At 42.5% G+C, this 14,618-nt stretch overlaps 1 protein-coding gene across 6 annotated transcripts in view; it reads left to right on the forward strand.

Annotated features, from left to right (window-relative positions):
• DNAH6 (dynein axonemal heavy chain 6) overlaps positions 1-14,618 on the forward strand; it is a 209,259-nt gene that overhangs the window by 186,376 nt on the left and 8,265 nt on the right. For 5 of the 6 annotated variants that reach the window (XM_032780286.2, XM_032780291.2, XM_032780292.2 and 2 more), the window contains 5 exons: positions 3,062-3,181; positions 6,749-6,870; positions 8,917-9,046; positions 12,512-12,639; positions 14,059-14,244. In XM_032780286.2, coding sequence (XP_032636177.1) covers positions 3,062-3,181; positions 6,749-6,870; positions 8,917-9,046; positions 12,512-12,639; positions 14,059-14,244 — 686 coding nt within the window. The remainder of the gene's footprint in view (positions 1-3,061; positions 3,182-6,748; positions 6,871-8,916; positions 9,047-12,511; positions 12,640-14,058; positions 14,245-14,618) is intronic. The other variant, XM_032780290.2, reaches the window with a different exon arrangement.

Below are 14,618 nucleotides of genomic sequence, written 5' to 3' on the forward strand. Positions count from 1 at the left end.
GTATTCTGAGCGGAAAAGGCCTAGGCCACTGAAAATAAAGTCTGCAAAGCTGCCTCCTGCTCATTCATCAATACCCTTATAAAGCTCTCCAGGCTTGGTCTTCATTTCTTTGCAGCATAGTCCTTCAGCAGGAAGCTGCTCCAAGCACTGGCCCTAAAATAGATTAATCCTATCAAATTTCAGAAATGGGAACCTTCTTTTTGTCCTCCTTATCTCTTCTTCCCTAATAATTCTCCTTATTTCTTGCTGAGTCTCCAGTGTCTCAATTTAAGGTAAAGGCCAGGTTGCAGGATGGAATATTGGTTACCTGATTACAGCGCCGATGCAAGCCCATATGGGGCCATATGCAGGAATATTTTGGTGGGCCCCTCACCCACACACAACACATACTAATAATTAATAGGAGGCCCCTTTGTGCAGCTCAGGGCCCTAAGCGATTGCTTAGTCTGCTTATGCCTAGCACCAGTTCTGCCTGATGACTCCTCCCCTAATTTGCCCCATGACATGAAAGTTCTTTGGGTCTCCCTAGGATGGCTGCTTTTCAGATCCCTGTATGTAGTAAAATACTGTTGAATATGATGTCAAGTATCAGAGGGGTAGCCGTGTTAGTCTGGATCTGTAAAAGTAGCAAAGAATCCTGTGGCACCTTATAGACTAACAGACGTTTTGGAGCATGAGCTTTCGTGGGTGAATACCCACTTCGTCAGATGCACGTCTGTTAGTCTATAAGGTGCCACAGGATTCTTTGCTGCTTTTGTTGAATATGATGTTACTCTTATGAGCTTATATACAGCTACTAAGAAGAAGGCATTGAAAGTACTAAGATGATGTGTGTGTAGAGTCCAAGCCATCTAGTTCCATGGAACAAGTCTGAGCTGCCATTCACATGTCTGAGTTTAGGGCAGAAGTCAGTCCCAGAAAGGAGATCATCAGATAACAAATTTCTGTTACTGTGTTAAAGGCCAGAGTTTCCCGGTTCAAAATGGATCATGAAAATTGTGTGTACCATTGTATATATATTTTGCATATGCAGTTACTCCAGTTACACAGCAAATTCAGTGACTGTGCATGCAGTTATTAGGTTAATTAGGCACATGATATGCAGCTACCCAGTTTACATAGAATCATAGAACTAGAAGGAACCTCTAAAGGTCATCTGATCCAGTCCTCTGCCTCATGGGAGGACTAAGTCTTATCTAGACCATTCCTGATAGGTGTTTGTCTATCTGCTCTTAAAAACCTCCAATGATGGAGATTCCACAACCTCCTTTGGCAATTTATTCCAGTGCTCAACCACCCTGACAGGCAGTTTTTCCTAATGTCCAACCTAAACCTCCCTTGCTGCAATTTAAGCCCATTGTTTTTCTTAACCTCTGAGGATAGGACAAGAAGCAATTTTTCTTCCTAGTCCTTGTAACAATCTTTTACATACTTGAAAACTGTTTTCATGTCCCCTCTCAGTCTTCTCTTTTCCAGACTAAACAAACCCAATTTTTTCAGTCTTCCTTCATAGGTCATGTTTTCCAGACCTTTGCTCATTTTTGTCGCTCTTCTCTGGACTCTCTGCAATTTGTCCACATCCTTCCTGAAATGTGGCTCCCAGAACTGGTCACAATACTCCAGTTGAGACCTAATCAGCGCGGAGAAGAGCGGAAGAATTACTTCTCGTGTCTTGCTTACAACACTCCAAGTGGAGTACTTTGCATTTGTCCGTATTGAATTTCATCCTATTTACTTCAGACCATTTCTCCAGTTTGTCCAGATCACTTTGAATTTTAATCCTGTCCTCCAGAGCACTTGCAACCCCTCCCAGGTTGGTATCGTCCGCAGACTTTATAAGTGTACTCTGTATGCCATTATCTGAAACATTGATAAAGTTATTGAACAGAAATGGACCCAGAACTGTTCACTGCGGGACCTCGCTCGTTATGCCTTTCCAGCATGACTGTGAACCACTGATAACTACTCTCAGGTACGTTTTTCCAACCAGTTTTGCATCTACCTTGTAGTAGCTCCATCTAGGTTGCATTTCCCTAGTTGTTTATGAGAAGGTCACACGAGACAGAATCAAAAGCTTTACTAAAGTCAAGATATACCACATCTACCACTTCCCCCCATCCACAAGGCTTGTTACCCTGTCAAAGAAAGCTATCAGGTTGGTTTGACACAATTTGTTTTTGACAAATCCATGCTGACTGTTACTTATCACCTTATTATCTTCTAGGTGTTTGCAAATTGATGGCTTAATTATTTGCTCCATTATCTTTCTGGGTACAGAAGTTAAGCAGACTGGTCTGTAATTCCCTGGGTTGCCCTTATTTCCCTTTTTATAGGTGGGCACTATATTTGCCCTTTTCCAGTCTTCTGGAATCTCTTTTCAAAGATTATCGCTAGTGGCTCAGATATCTCCTGAGTCAGCTCCTTGAGTATTCTAGGATGCATTTCATCAGGCCCTGGTGACTTGAAGATATCTAATTTGTCCAAGTAATTTTTAACGTGTTCTTTCCCTATCTTAGCCTCTTCTGATCCTACATCATTTTCACGGGCATTCACTATGTTAGATGTCCAATCAGCGCCAACCTTCTTGGTGAAAACTGAAACAAAGTCATCATTAAGCACCTCTGCCATTTCCACATTTTCTGTTATTATTTCCCTCTCCTCCGTTGAGTAATGGGCCTACCCTGTCCTTGGTCTTCCTCTTGTTTCTAATGTAGTTGTAGAATGTTTTCTTGTTACCCTTTATGTCTCTAGCTAGTTTACATATACAGCTGCAGTAATTACATGCTCAAATTAGGCACATAATTGTGTGCACAACTTGTTTGAAAATCTGATTTTTTTTATTAGTCAACTTAAATGTATTGCAGTGTCAGATTTTGTTATCACTTTAATGATTTTAAAAAAAATCTTTCTGACAGTTAAACACTCTTATTTCCATGAAAGTGACGCACAAAAATCATGCTGTCCTGGATTCTAGAAAAGATGAAAATTAAAATTTTAAAAAGTAAAAGTTTGTGAATTGTTATAAGAAATTGTAATCTGTAAAAATCAAACACTGTTGCAGGTGAAATTACTTATGGAGGGCGAGTTACAGACACCTGGGATCAGAGATGCCTGCGTACAGTCTTAAAGAGGTTTTTTGCTCCTGAAACATTAGAATATGGTTACAAATATTCTGAGTCAGGTAAATACAGTTAGAATTATAGAGGATTTCCATCTAGGTTAATGCAAACTATGTTTGTCTATCACATTTTTTTATGATTTTGTGTGTTAAATTCTGGTCTTTCTGTGATGGATCTTGCATCAATCAATGGGATCTGGTTCACTCTGTGTGTCTAAGAACTGGATAACAAGTTTAGTTAATGTCTTCCTAGTTTTTTATTGAGAAAAATGTCTCTTGCCTCACCGAGGACATTATTGGTAGTGTATCTCCTTCCATTCCCACAGACAGAAGTCTCTGACTCAGAAGTGCAATTTCCAAAAAGAAGCTTTTGGCTCAAATTTTGCAGTATTTGAGAAGAACCTTGAGCTCTGTCGTGGACTTTCTAAGATTTTCAGGGACTCCATAGAATGTGGTTCTTCTCGAAAAGTCACTATGTAAAATATTACCTTCTTACTTTGATCCTTGCACCTGATTCTCTTCTCACACTATTCTTACACTACAGTAGTCCCTGACTTCCATGGAGTTACTCATGATTTACTCCAGCATAAATGAAAGGAAAATTAGTCCCACAATATGTATAAAGAGTTATGTGCCAAATTTAGTGACAAAACTATTTTTGCTTGTGTTTTATACTTCCATTAGCACTGCTGAGCCAACACAATTAATGGTAATAATTGTCAGTGCTTCTAATTTCTAGATCTTAGAACACGTTGCAAAAATGAATAAACATTATTATCTCCATTTTACAGATGGGGAAACCGAAGCACAGAGAGGTCAAGGGTGAGATTTTCAAAAGTGCTCAGTCCACTCAGTTCCCACAGTTTTCAAAGGGGCTCATCTAAATCTAAACACTTAATCTAAAACTAACCTGGCACCCCAAATGGGAACTCATAAGTGGCTCATGGTCACATAGTGAGCCAACAGCAGCACTGGAAATAGAACCCAAGTCTACTGACTTTTCTGTCTAGTGCCATATCTAGTGGATGATGCTACCTCCCATAAGAAAGAGAGAACTGTGGGGAGGGATAGCTCAGTGGTTTGAGCATTAGCCTGCTAAACCCAGAGTTGTGAGTTCAGTCTTTGAGGGGACCATTTAGGGATCTGGGGCAAAAATCTATCTGAGGGTTGGGCCTACTTTGAGCATGGGGTTGGACTAGATGACACCCTGAGGTCTCTTCCAACTCTGATATTGTATGAACTGGATTGTATCTAATCTTTCTTGTACATCAACAGACTTGTTTACTCCAATCCAATAAATTACAGTTGAGCAAACCCCTTGAAGACAGTAGGGTTGCCCAGGTGTCATCAAGGGCATAATCTAAAGACAGAGGGCTTGTGCATGTATAATTGAGGGCAGAATTTGCCCTGCAGAATCTTTATCCAAGATAATGGTGCATGAGAATCTATCTTGACTTGCATATTCCAGGGTGAATGGCAGGAATGGCAGATTAGAAAAAAAACATATTTTTGCTTGTTTCAGAGTAGCAGCCATGTAAGTCTCTATCCGCAAAAAGAACAGGAGTACTTGTGGCATCTTAGAGACTAACAAATTTATTTGAGCATAAGCTTTCATGGGCTACAGCCCACTTCTTCGGACGCACGAAAGCTTATGCTCAAATAAATTTGTTAGTCTCTAAGGTGCCACAAGTACTCCTAAATTTTTCTTGTGAACTGAGCATATCTGATCTGGAAATGCCAGAGAGATGACAAGCCTAGAACCCTACTGCTATTTTTACAGAGCCACTTCTCTGATTAGAGCTGTACTTTAAAGTCCTTACCAGAACTGGTCCAGTTAAAGAACTTAGGGGTCTGGGCTAAAAGTTTAGCACAACCAGGCAGATTCCAGTATTGTAGCAGTGTTTATAATTCCCAATGAGTCCTTGAATCCTGCTGATGGTGCTAAACCTTTTTACCCTGGCCATCTTCAGGGGGAAGGGGAGCTCTCTTGCTTCCCATTACATATTGAAAAGCTGCACAGCACCATGCTCAACAAGTGTTTGAGGTGGATCCCCCTGCTACAAGCACTGCACATTGTCAGCACTCTCTGCCTGAAATGTGGCCAGAGTGTCAAACAAAGAGTTGATCAGAGGGACATTTCTCACTAATTTGGGAGCATTTTATACCCCCTTTGCGCTGTTGCAAATGACTACATGAGGCCAAGTGCAATGGAGCATCAAGCCCATGGAGTTTGGATCTCTCCCCCTTGAGTTGGGCTACTCCTAAGAGTCCTTTTTTCAGGACTGCTCCACTCGCCCTGTCCCCAGAAAGGCTCTTTCACCTCCCTTGTTATCAGTGTGAGGCAAAGAACCACCTGTCTCAGTGACTCACCAGAACCCACTTCAGCATTTCTCTGCAGGAACAACTGAGAGCAGTTTTTCAGACGTGCTGCCACCCATTACAAATCTATCTATTTTTGGTACTTGTATGGCACCCATCATTGTAGCCTCTGAGTGCCTGGCAATCGTTAACGTACCCATCTCCCCAGAATCTCTGGAAGGTAGGGCAGTGCGATGATCCCCATTGTACAGATAGGGAACAGAGGTACACAGAGAGTAAGTGACTTGCCCAAGGTCACACAGCAACTCTGTGGTGGAGCAAGGACTTGGACCCAAATCTTCAAAGTCTGAGGCTAGTGCCCTGACCATTGGACCCTCCTTCTGCTCTAGCCTACACACACAACTTCAATGCCTTTAATGTCATTTATTCATGTCCCTTTATATGTATTTCCCTGGAAGATCAGGGGGAGCGGAGAAGAGAATTTAATTTCAGTTTGATGAATATCCATCACAGGCCAGTGACAGATTGCACTTACTTCAGTCCAGCACTTATCATCTCAGCCACACCAGTCTTTCCTTCTTCCAGACTTGGTAGTTATGCTGTTAACAGATGGCAATTAATTATGAGTAGTTGGCCCTAGTTGTGTAAGTTGCTAAGTAGCTAGAAGTCTCCAAAGAGGAAAAGAACTGTAGTGACCCACCAGAGAGTTGGAAGGCCAGTGAGGAACTAATCTGGGGCTCACTATACCTGTGTGAGTTGCCACTTGTCAGGGTTTTAGCTCAACAGTCAAGCCTGTGAAAGCCATTTGATTCTTTTTATGTTAAATAAAGTTTGTTCTATCTATGGAATATAACAAGCAACATCCCATATCCTGCTTCTGTTTTTTCATCATTTTCTCAGGCAACAAATATCCAGTTGTTTTTCTGTTCCAGAATATAACCTATTTGCCTCAGAAGTTCTCGTTCCTCTGAAATGCTAAGACATGCTAATACAAAAGATGAAAATGTGAGACTTTGGGCTCTACCTTTGTAAAATTCTGCCTCTAGCAATTTTAGAGTGTCAGCATCTGATATATGCCTATCACTCATAATGAAAAATGTTACCATCCAAATGTATTTTAAAGCATATTTGTATTGATGTTTTGTTGTTTATGTGGTGAATTCCTTTACTTCTTTGGATGTACTTTCAATAATTTAAGTTTTTCTCTAATAATATACAATATATACATTTTGACATTGCCATACATTTTTTATCATTTATTTCACAATAAAACATTTTAATATGGAGTCTGTATGTGCATTTGTGTAACAGGTATATATTTTGCCCCTGTGGCTGATAGTTTGCAAGATTATAAAGACTATATTGAAAATTTTCCTTTGATCGACGACCCAGAAATATTTGGAATGCATGAGAATGCCAATTTGGCTTTCCAGGTTTGTAGGCTTTTCTTAAATACATGTAAATTAATTATATTAAACAAATTATACTTTGTACCTTAAAGGGAGAATTTGATTTAATAATTATAGTTAGTTAAGCAGAAATAACAAGCAAGAATTGCTAGGGAATCCACCTCTACTCAGATTTATTTTTTCCCATATGTAACTCCCAAATGTTTTCTTTAACCTGTTTCTGGTCAAGCTGTGTTTTCATGAAGTGCACCATGATTTATGCTGGACAGTTGTTTATTGACATTGATTCTATCCTTAGTTTTACACAAATCAGCCTCTTCTTATGGGGCATTATAATTCTGGATTAGACTGATGAGAGATGTGAAGGAATACTGACAACCTGTTCAGAACACAAACAATCTTCCAGAATCCTTAAATCCACCTTCATAGTAGTCTAGAAAAACAGCATTACACACAAACAAACGCTCATTAAAAATAGGTAGATCATGTGGTTGAGATTTTGAAAGCAGATTAGGGGATTTAGACACAGATGGGTGGGACTCAAGTGATCTGGGTTCAGTTTCTGGCTCCACCAAAGAATTGGTGGCCTTAAGCAAGTGTGTCTTTGTTCCCTATCTGTAAAATGGGGATAGTGATACTTCCTTTCTCCCACCCTTAGAATTATCTATTTCATTTGAGAGCTCTCCACGAGAGAGACTGTCTCTTGTGAGGTGCATGTTCAGCGCCTAGCACAATAGGGCTTTGATCTTGATGGGTAACTCCAAAGTGCTTCTATAACATAATGATCTTTCATTAATTTAGTGGAAGTTGAGTGTCTAAGTGCCCTAGACCAGTAGTTCTCAAAGCCAGTCTTCCGCTTGTTCAGGGAAAGACCCTGGTGGCCCGGGCCAGTTTGTTTATCTGCCGCGTCCGCAGGTTGGGCCGATCGCAGCTTCCACTGGCCACGGTTCACTGCTCCAGGCCAATGGGGGCTGTGGGAAGGGTGGCCAGCACATCCCTCAGCCCGTGCTGCTTCCCGCAGCCCCCATTGGCCTGGAGCGGCGAATTGTAGCCACTGGGAGCTGCAATCGGCCAGACCTGTGGACGCAGCAAGTAAACAAACTGGCCCAGCCTGCCAGGGGCTTTCCCTGAACAAGCGGCAGACCAACTTTGAGAACCATTGCCCTAGACTGCTTTGAAAATCTCAATTACACACGCTTTCTTCCCTACACAATACATCATTGAAAGCAGTATCTTTTGTCTGTCATAAGCACTGAATTAGAAAAAACATCCACTTTTGCTTGTAGTACAATATTAATTCTAAAAACTAGACCAATGTCGCAATAAGCTTACGACACAGCACCATAAAAGCAAAGGACTGTCATACCACCTAAAAAAACCAGAAGATAAACTACACATTATTTAATAAACTTTGATTCTAGGGATTTGAAGCAGGGATTTTATCACTTCCAATACTAAGATAATTAAAAACATTAAAATTTTAACTCAACTTCCCTTAATTTTATAGTCTCATTCAGTATATACTGCAGTAAGTTTAATGAACTAAGTTAGAAACGTACTGAGAAAAAATGCTCATTTCACACTTCTTTCTGTAGAAAGCAGTAAAAATTATTGCTACTTTTAGATAGGTCAGTGGGGAAAATAAAAACAAATCTCTTTTAATCTAATTTTAAATGTTTGTACTGAATTCAAGCAGCATCAAAGGTCTGGAATTCAGTGCCATGGAATGGATGCATTTTATAAGAGATAGAGGTTGAGAAAAAATGATGCCCATGTTTTCCGGCTTTTTTTCACACAAAATAACACACTCAGTGATCATGGGGACTTATTTCTTATGGTAACAATAGCTGGTCAAAAAAGCCATCTAAAAACAGAGCAAAGTCCTATTTACAGATTTCAAATAAATTCAAGAATGAAAATATCATGAACAAATTATAAAATTTTCCTTGGAAGTAACTGGTTCTGAATATAAACACCTAAAAAAAAGAGAGCGAGATTAAAATATTTAAGTAATAACCTGTGATGGCAGATTTTTAAAGGTTCACTGCTTTTTTGTTTTTCTCTTTGCAGCGTAAAGAGACTAGCACTTTAATCACAACAATACTTGAGGTTCAGCCAAGATCAACTGCCCAAGGATCAGGAAAAAGCAATGACGAAATTGTTCAAGAACTTGCTAGCACTATCTTGACAAAACTGTCTGGTAGGATAATGTTGTTAATGGGTTTTTGCCAATATTACTGCATATATATAATGGTATTTGGGAAAAATATGTTTGTTTGTTGATGAAAAACCTTTTGCATAATTCCTTATATAGGAAAATTGTTATCACTGGAGGTATAGGTTAGTATCAGACGTGAGTGTATCTCCACACTGAAACAATAAACATACACATAACTACATGTAAATAGAACTTGTTCAAATGGATCAAAAATATACCGTACTTTAAATGATAAAAGGGGGAAAAAACAACAATTCATAATGAACCTATAGCACTTGCTTCATACAGGGGGAGATTTTCACAGGGACAAGCACGGTTAGGTACCTAGCAGTCATTTGTGCCTTTGAAAATCATGCCCCAAAATGTTACTGAGACAGAAAACACACTAGAATTCAAAACATTTTGTATGGATAATCAAAATATCCAGATTTACACTGGCTAGAATATACATTTATAGAGGATAACAACTTTTATGCTTCAGAATGTAAAACAATCAACAGCTGTGTGGGGTTAAGACTACACTGTCGTCATAGCTATGTTATTGTCCAATGATAATGGCTTATGCCTTCCTTTAAGGCATCTGATACTTGCCATTATTGGAGACAGGATGTTTGACTAGAACAGAGCAGATGGGATATACCAGTGGTCTGAGTCAGTCTGGCATATCCTATAGACACAGTGGGGAAGACATCCCAAGAAGGGTGGTCATACAGGTGCTTAAAATCTGTAAAAGTCAATGGAATTTAAGTACATGCTTTAAAGTAAAGCACACGCTTATGTGTTTAGTCAAAAAGATCTCTGCCTTAATGTTTATTCATGAGTGTGAGAGGGCAGCCTGTAAAATGAGAACAGAAATAGAAAATATTCTCAGTTTGGGGCTAAACTCAGTGCTGTACGGTCTGGCTGTGGGGACCTGCCTTCCCAAAGGCCTTCTCCCTTTTCCATCTTCTAAGCAGCCACTCTTAGATATCTTCCCTCCAGCACCTATTCAAGAAGAGGGACAAGCTAAGCTGGCGCTAACTCCCTGCTACCAAAGGGGAGCCTCTGCACATTGGGACAGGAAGTTTTAAGATGTGCAACTAAAAGCCCCAGTCCTGCAATCAAACCTGACAAGGAGTCATCATTTACTCTCACTCGAAGATCCTGTGCAAGTCAGTGGGATTCCATGCTGGCAGGCCCCTATGCACACACAGAACCCCATTGATTTCAGTGGGATTCCAGGCAGGCAGAAGGGTCCATCCATGTAGTTCTGATTGCAGTGTTAGGGCATAAATTATGTTGTGAGATTTAGCTATTGCATATGAATGCAATGTTAAGAGATCCTTCCGTAAAATAATGCGGGGGAATATGTCGTTAAAGCTGTTCACCAGAAATCAATGAAGATTCCCTTGGGGAACAAAGGATGAATCTTGTTGCTATGATATCCTGTCATACCAATTAGTTTGTCAGAACATAAGATTTTCTAAACAGTTGTGACTGTTCAATCCTTGTACAATAATTACAGTTTTTTTAAATTATGCACCATTGTGCCATTAATATGCAAACACGTCAGGTGCAATTATCTGCATGTGGTGGTTTTTTCCTAAACTCTTGCCCCAGCTAGCGAAATGTCACTGAAATTCTCTGCTCTGTAATCATTGTGAAGATATTTAATTTGTTCCCATTTTAAGAATATGTTTTTAATGTCAAATGGTTTAATGGTTTCTCTTTGGAGAGAGATGGAACGTCTTGGTTTTCAAACATGTATTTTGGAAATCTTTCTCAGTAATGTACATTTTATTTTCAAGGGAAAATGTTGTTTGTAGACTCTGTATTTGGTGAACTGTTTTCATACTCGCAGTGCTGCATGTTAAACAGCAGCACCATGAGAAGAATCAAATTTAATCTAACATCAAGAGGCCAGATCTTCAACTGGGGTAAATTGGCACTGCTCCATTGACTTCAGTTCAGCTGATTTGTACCTGCTGAGTCTCTGGGCTTTCTTGTCCAAACATGTAAATTGTTAGGGACAAATCCTGCCCGTCGTGTGAGGGCACTAGCTCGCGAGTGGTCCTGCTGCCTCTGTGCCCCATAGAAGATGTTGGATGCCTGTGAGGCACAGATCCTCACTCTGCCCAGGCTTCCCTGAACATCGTTACCCAGCAGGAATTCACAAGGGGAGTGGGACTGGTGGGTGCACCACTCAGTGATCCATCGCTTAGGTTAAGATTTTGTCATGGATATTTTTTTTCAGTGAAAGTCATGGATAGGTCACGGGCAATAAAGAAAAATTAATGGAAGCCTGTGACTGTGCCTGACTTTTATTAAAAATATCTATGATAAAATGGATGGGACTGGGCAGTTCTGGGGTAACTGGGAGCTCTGGGGCCCCCACCACCTGTGGATGCTCACAGCTCCAGGGTCCCCCTTCCCCCTCACCAGCGGCGGGGAGTAGTGTGGGACTCCCCCTGCCACCACCGCAGTGGGGAGCTATGGAGGTTCCTCTGCCCCTCATGGCAGCCAGCTGCTGCGGGGATCCCCCTGCCCTCCAGTGGTGGCAGGGAGCATCAGGGGTTCTCCGGTCCCACTGGGGTGACTGGGGAGCTGCGAGGATCCCCCTGCCCTTTGGTGGTGGCGGGTAGCAGCGGGGGTCCTCCTGTCCCACCGAGATGACTGGGGAGCTGCGGGGGTCCCCCTGCCCTTCCACGTCAGTGGCAGGGAGCTTCCGGGGTTCCTCGCACTGCTGCAGAGGGCAGGGAGCTGCCGGGGTCCTCCTGCCCCGCGGCAGTGGGCAGAGAGCTGCCGGGGTTCCCCTGCACTGCTGGAGAGGCAGGAAGCTGCTGGGGTTCGCCTGACCTGCGGCGGAGGGCAGGGAGCTGCCGGGGTTCCCCTGCACTGCTGCAGAGGGCAGGGAGCTGCTGGGGTTTGCCTGACCCGCGGCGGTGGGTGGGGAGCTGCCGGGATTCCCCTGCCCCGTGGCGGTGGGCGGGGAGCTGCCGGGGTTCCCCTGCACTGCTGTCGAGGGCAGGGAGCTGCCGGGGTCCCCCTGCCATTGGCAGCAGAGGTACCCTGCAGCTCCCTGCTGCTGCAGGCAGAGGGGATACCCTGCTGCTCCCAGCCACCAGGGCTGAAGTCACAGATTCTGTGTCTTTCGCGACCTCCATGACAAAACTGTGGCCTTATCCGTCACTCATTCTCCCTGTGTGAGGGCAGGTGGGCATGGTGGAGGCGACTCCAGACCCGAGGCTGCTGTAGCAAAGCTACTTCAAACAACTGGATGGGAGCAAGCAGGGGGGTTATTTCCCGCCAATCCCTGAGGAGCTCCCCAGCAGAGGTGAACTTGGAGACAGCTCATCAGGAAGGAAACTGGCCGTTTTCCGATCGAGGGATAACATTGTTCCTCTCCTCCTTCCCTCGCAGTAGTGACACCAGATCTTTCTGAGTGATAAACAAGGGCTTCTATTGCAGGAAAACTGGACATAGACTCTGCTTCAGAAAGCCTTTTTGTCAAGGATGACAAAGGACGGGTGGACTCTTTAACTACTGTACTTGGACAAGAAGTGGATCGGTTCAACAATCTGCTCGACTTGTTAAGAGTATGACACTCAATTGAATCATTTTACATTGGGTGGCAGTGTTACTGGAAGCTCTGTCACTAGCTTGTACCCCTGCCCTGTGCTCTGTGGGGGTGTAATGGCTCCTCTTCCTGGTGCAGTGCATCTAGGGGTTACCCCCAATCACAGCTCCTGCAGGGGCTCTTACTGAGATGTTCCTCCCACGGCAGGTGAGGGAGCTGGCTTCATGGGGATGAGTGTGCTACACCCCTTAAAGAGGAGTAGTAAATTACTCCCGTCCTCCCTAGTCAAAGTGACTGGACGTGGCTGCGTATAGAGTAAGGCCAGAAGGGACCACTAAGCTCCTCATGGCAGACCTCCTGCATATCACAGGCCACCAACAACTGAAATGAGACCAAAGTATGTCAGCCCACAGGAGACTAGGCTGTTATGTGCCACAGGCAGCAACCAGGCGGGACCAAGGTGTATATAACAAATAATCTAGCCCTAAATAGCTGTTTCTGTTATGGTGTGGGATCACCTGTTTAAGTGTTTGCAACCATTGCATACTTGTCCACTTGGTAGTTTTGATAGGTGGATTCATCATTGTCATTGGAGAAATTATTTAAACTCCTTAACTAAGAAGGGCCGCACAGACTGTTATGGGTGCAAGGCATTATTCTTACTCTTGCTGTCAAAACGTTGTAGAAGAGAGTATTCTTTAAACAGTACTAATGTTGGTGGAAAAACTTTTGACCAAAGTACAAGGGAAATAAAAGGTTCAGGCTAGTGGTTCGTGACTGTAAATCATATGAAAATCCACAATCTGATTATGTGGGGAGGGAGACGTACAGTGCCAAAAGTCACTGTATACATTAATTTGATCAAAATATTCTTTATTTTTGCAGTAAAACCTATCTAAAATTATTTAAACACATTCCATCCAGTTAAAATAACCATCGCTAGTGCCTGTTGCTTCCATTCCTCAGCAGCCAGAGTCCAGGCAGGTGAGTAGAGGAGAGAGATACTGTCTCTTCTTCTGCACTGCTTTCCTGCCTCTGACAGTTCTATAAACTCAGTGACTTTTTCCCTAATCCCAGAGAAAACACAGAATCTGAGACCCACCCACTGGGGCCTTGTGACAGGCCACTATATCCAATGAGGTGACTTCTTGTTTTCTCATTGGCCAGCTCTGACTGGGACGTGAGAATGGTCGTGGCTCTGCAGGAGGTAGTCATGATCAGGCACTTAGCTTCCCAGATTTTAACTTAGCAGTTCTCAGTGTTCCGTGAAATTAGTTCAAATGTTTGTCAGCGCGTCTATACATCTGCATTTAAAAGCCATGAGTGTTTATTTTAGATGAAATTTATGGGATCCACAGTTCCCATAACAGCCATTGAAAAATGCAGCTTCAGTAAAGGTATTTATGGTTTAATGCATTATAACATTTTTATTTTTCAGAGCTCTTTAGAAACCCTCAACAAAGCTATTGCTGGTTTTGTGGTGATGTCGGAAGAGATGGAGAAAGTATACAACAGTTTTCTTAACAACCAAGTTCCCACTCTCTGGGCCAATGCAGCATACCCTTCTCTGAAGCCATTAGGAGGATGGGTAAAAGACCTTGTACTAAGGACAACCTTTGTAGATGTAAGTAAATTGCCTTATGATGAGGTGGAGTGCTAGGTCCTTGCTCAAGGAGTGAATTTGGTCATTCCAGAAGCTTGAAAGAGGAGCTTGGCCCAAAACCACCGTACCCAAACTTCCCACCTAATCCTCTCACCAGAATTTTAAAATGAAACCTGTACAACTTGCAGTGTTCTCAGAAATCCTGGATAAAGGGGCAAGAGGTAACCCAGATCCAAATACTGGCCTTATCTTTTTCTGGAGACATGGTTTCATTCTGCCATCAGTCACAAATGCCATTGTGCTTCATAAGAAAGACATATTGCCATCGGGCCACTGAGCAAAGTGCACTGGAGAGCTGCTCTTGCTACTCTCTTAAAAAGGAGCTACTTGCACTC

Source organism: Chelonoidis abingdonii, chromosome 6 (assembly GCF_003597395.2).
Source record: "Chelonoidis abingdonii isolate Lonesome George chromosome 6, CheloAbing_2.0, whole genome shotgun sequence".
In the NCBI taxonomy this organism is placed as follows: Eukaryota; Metazoa; Chordata; order Testudines; family Testudinidae; genus Chelonoidis; species Chelonoidis abingdonii.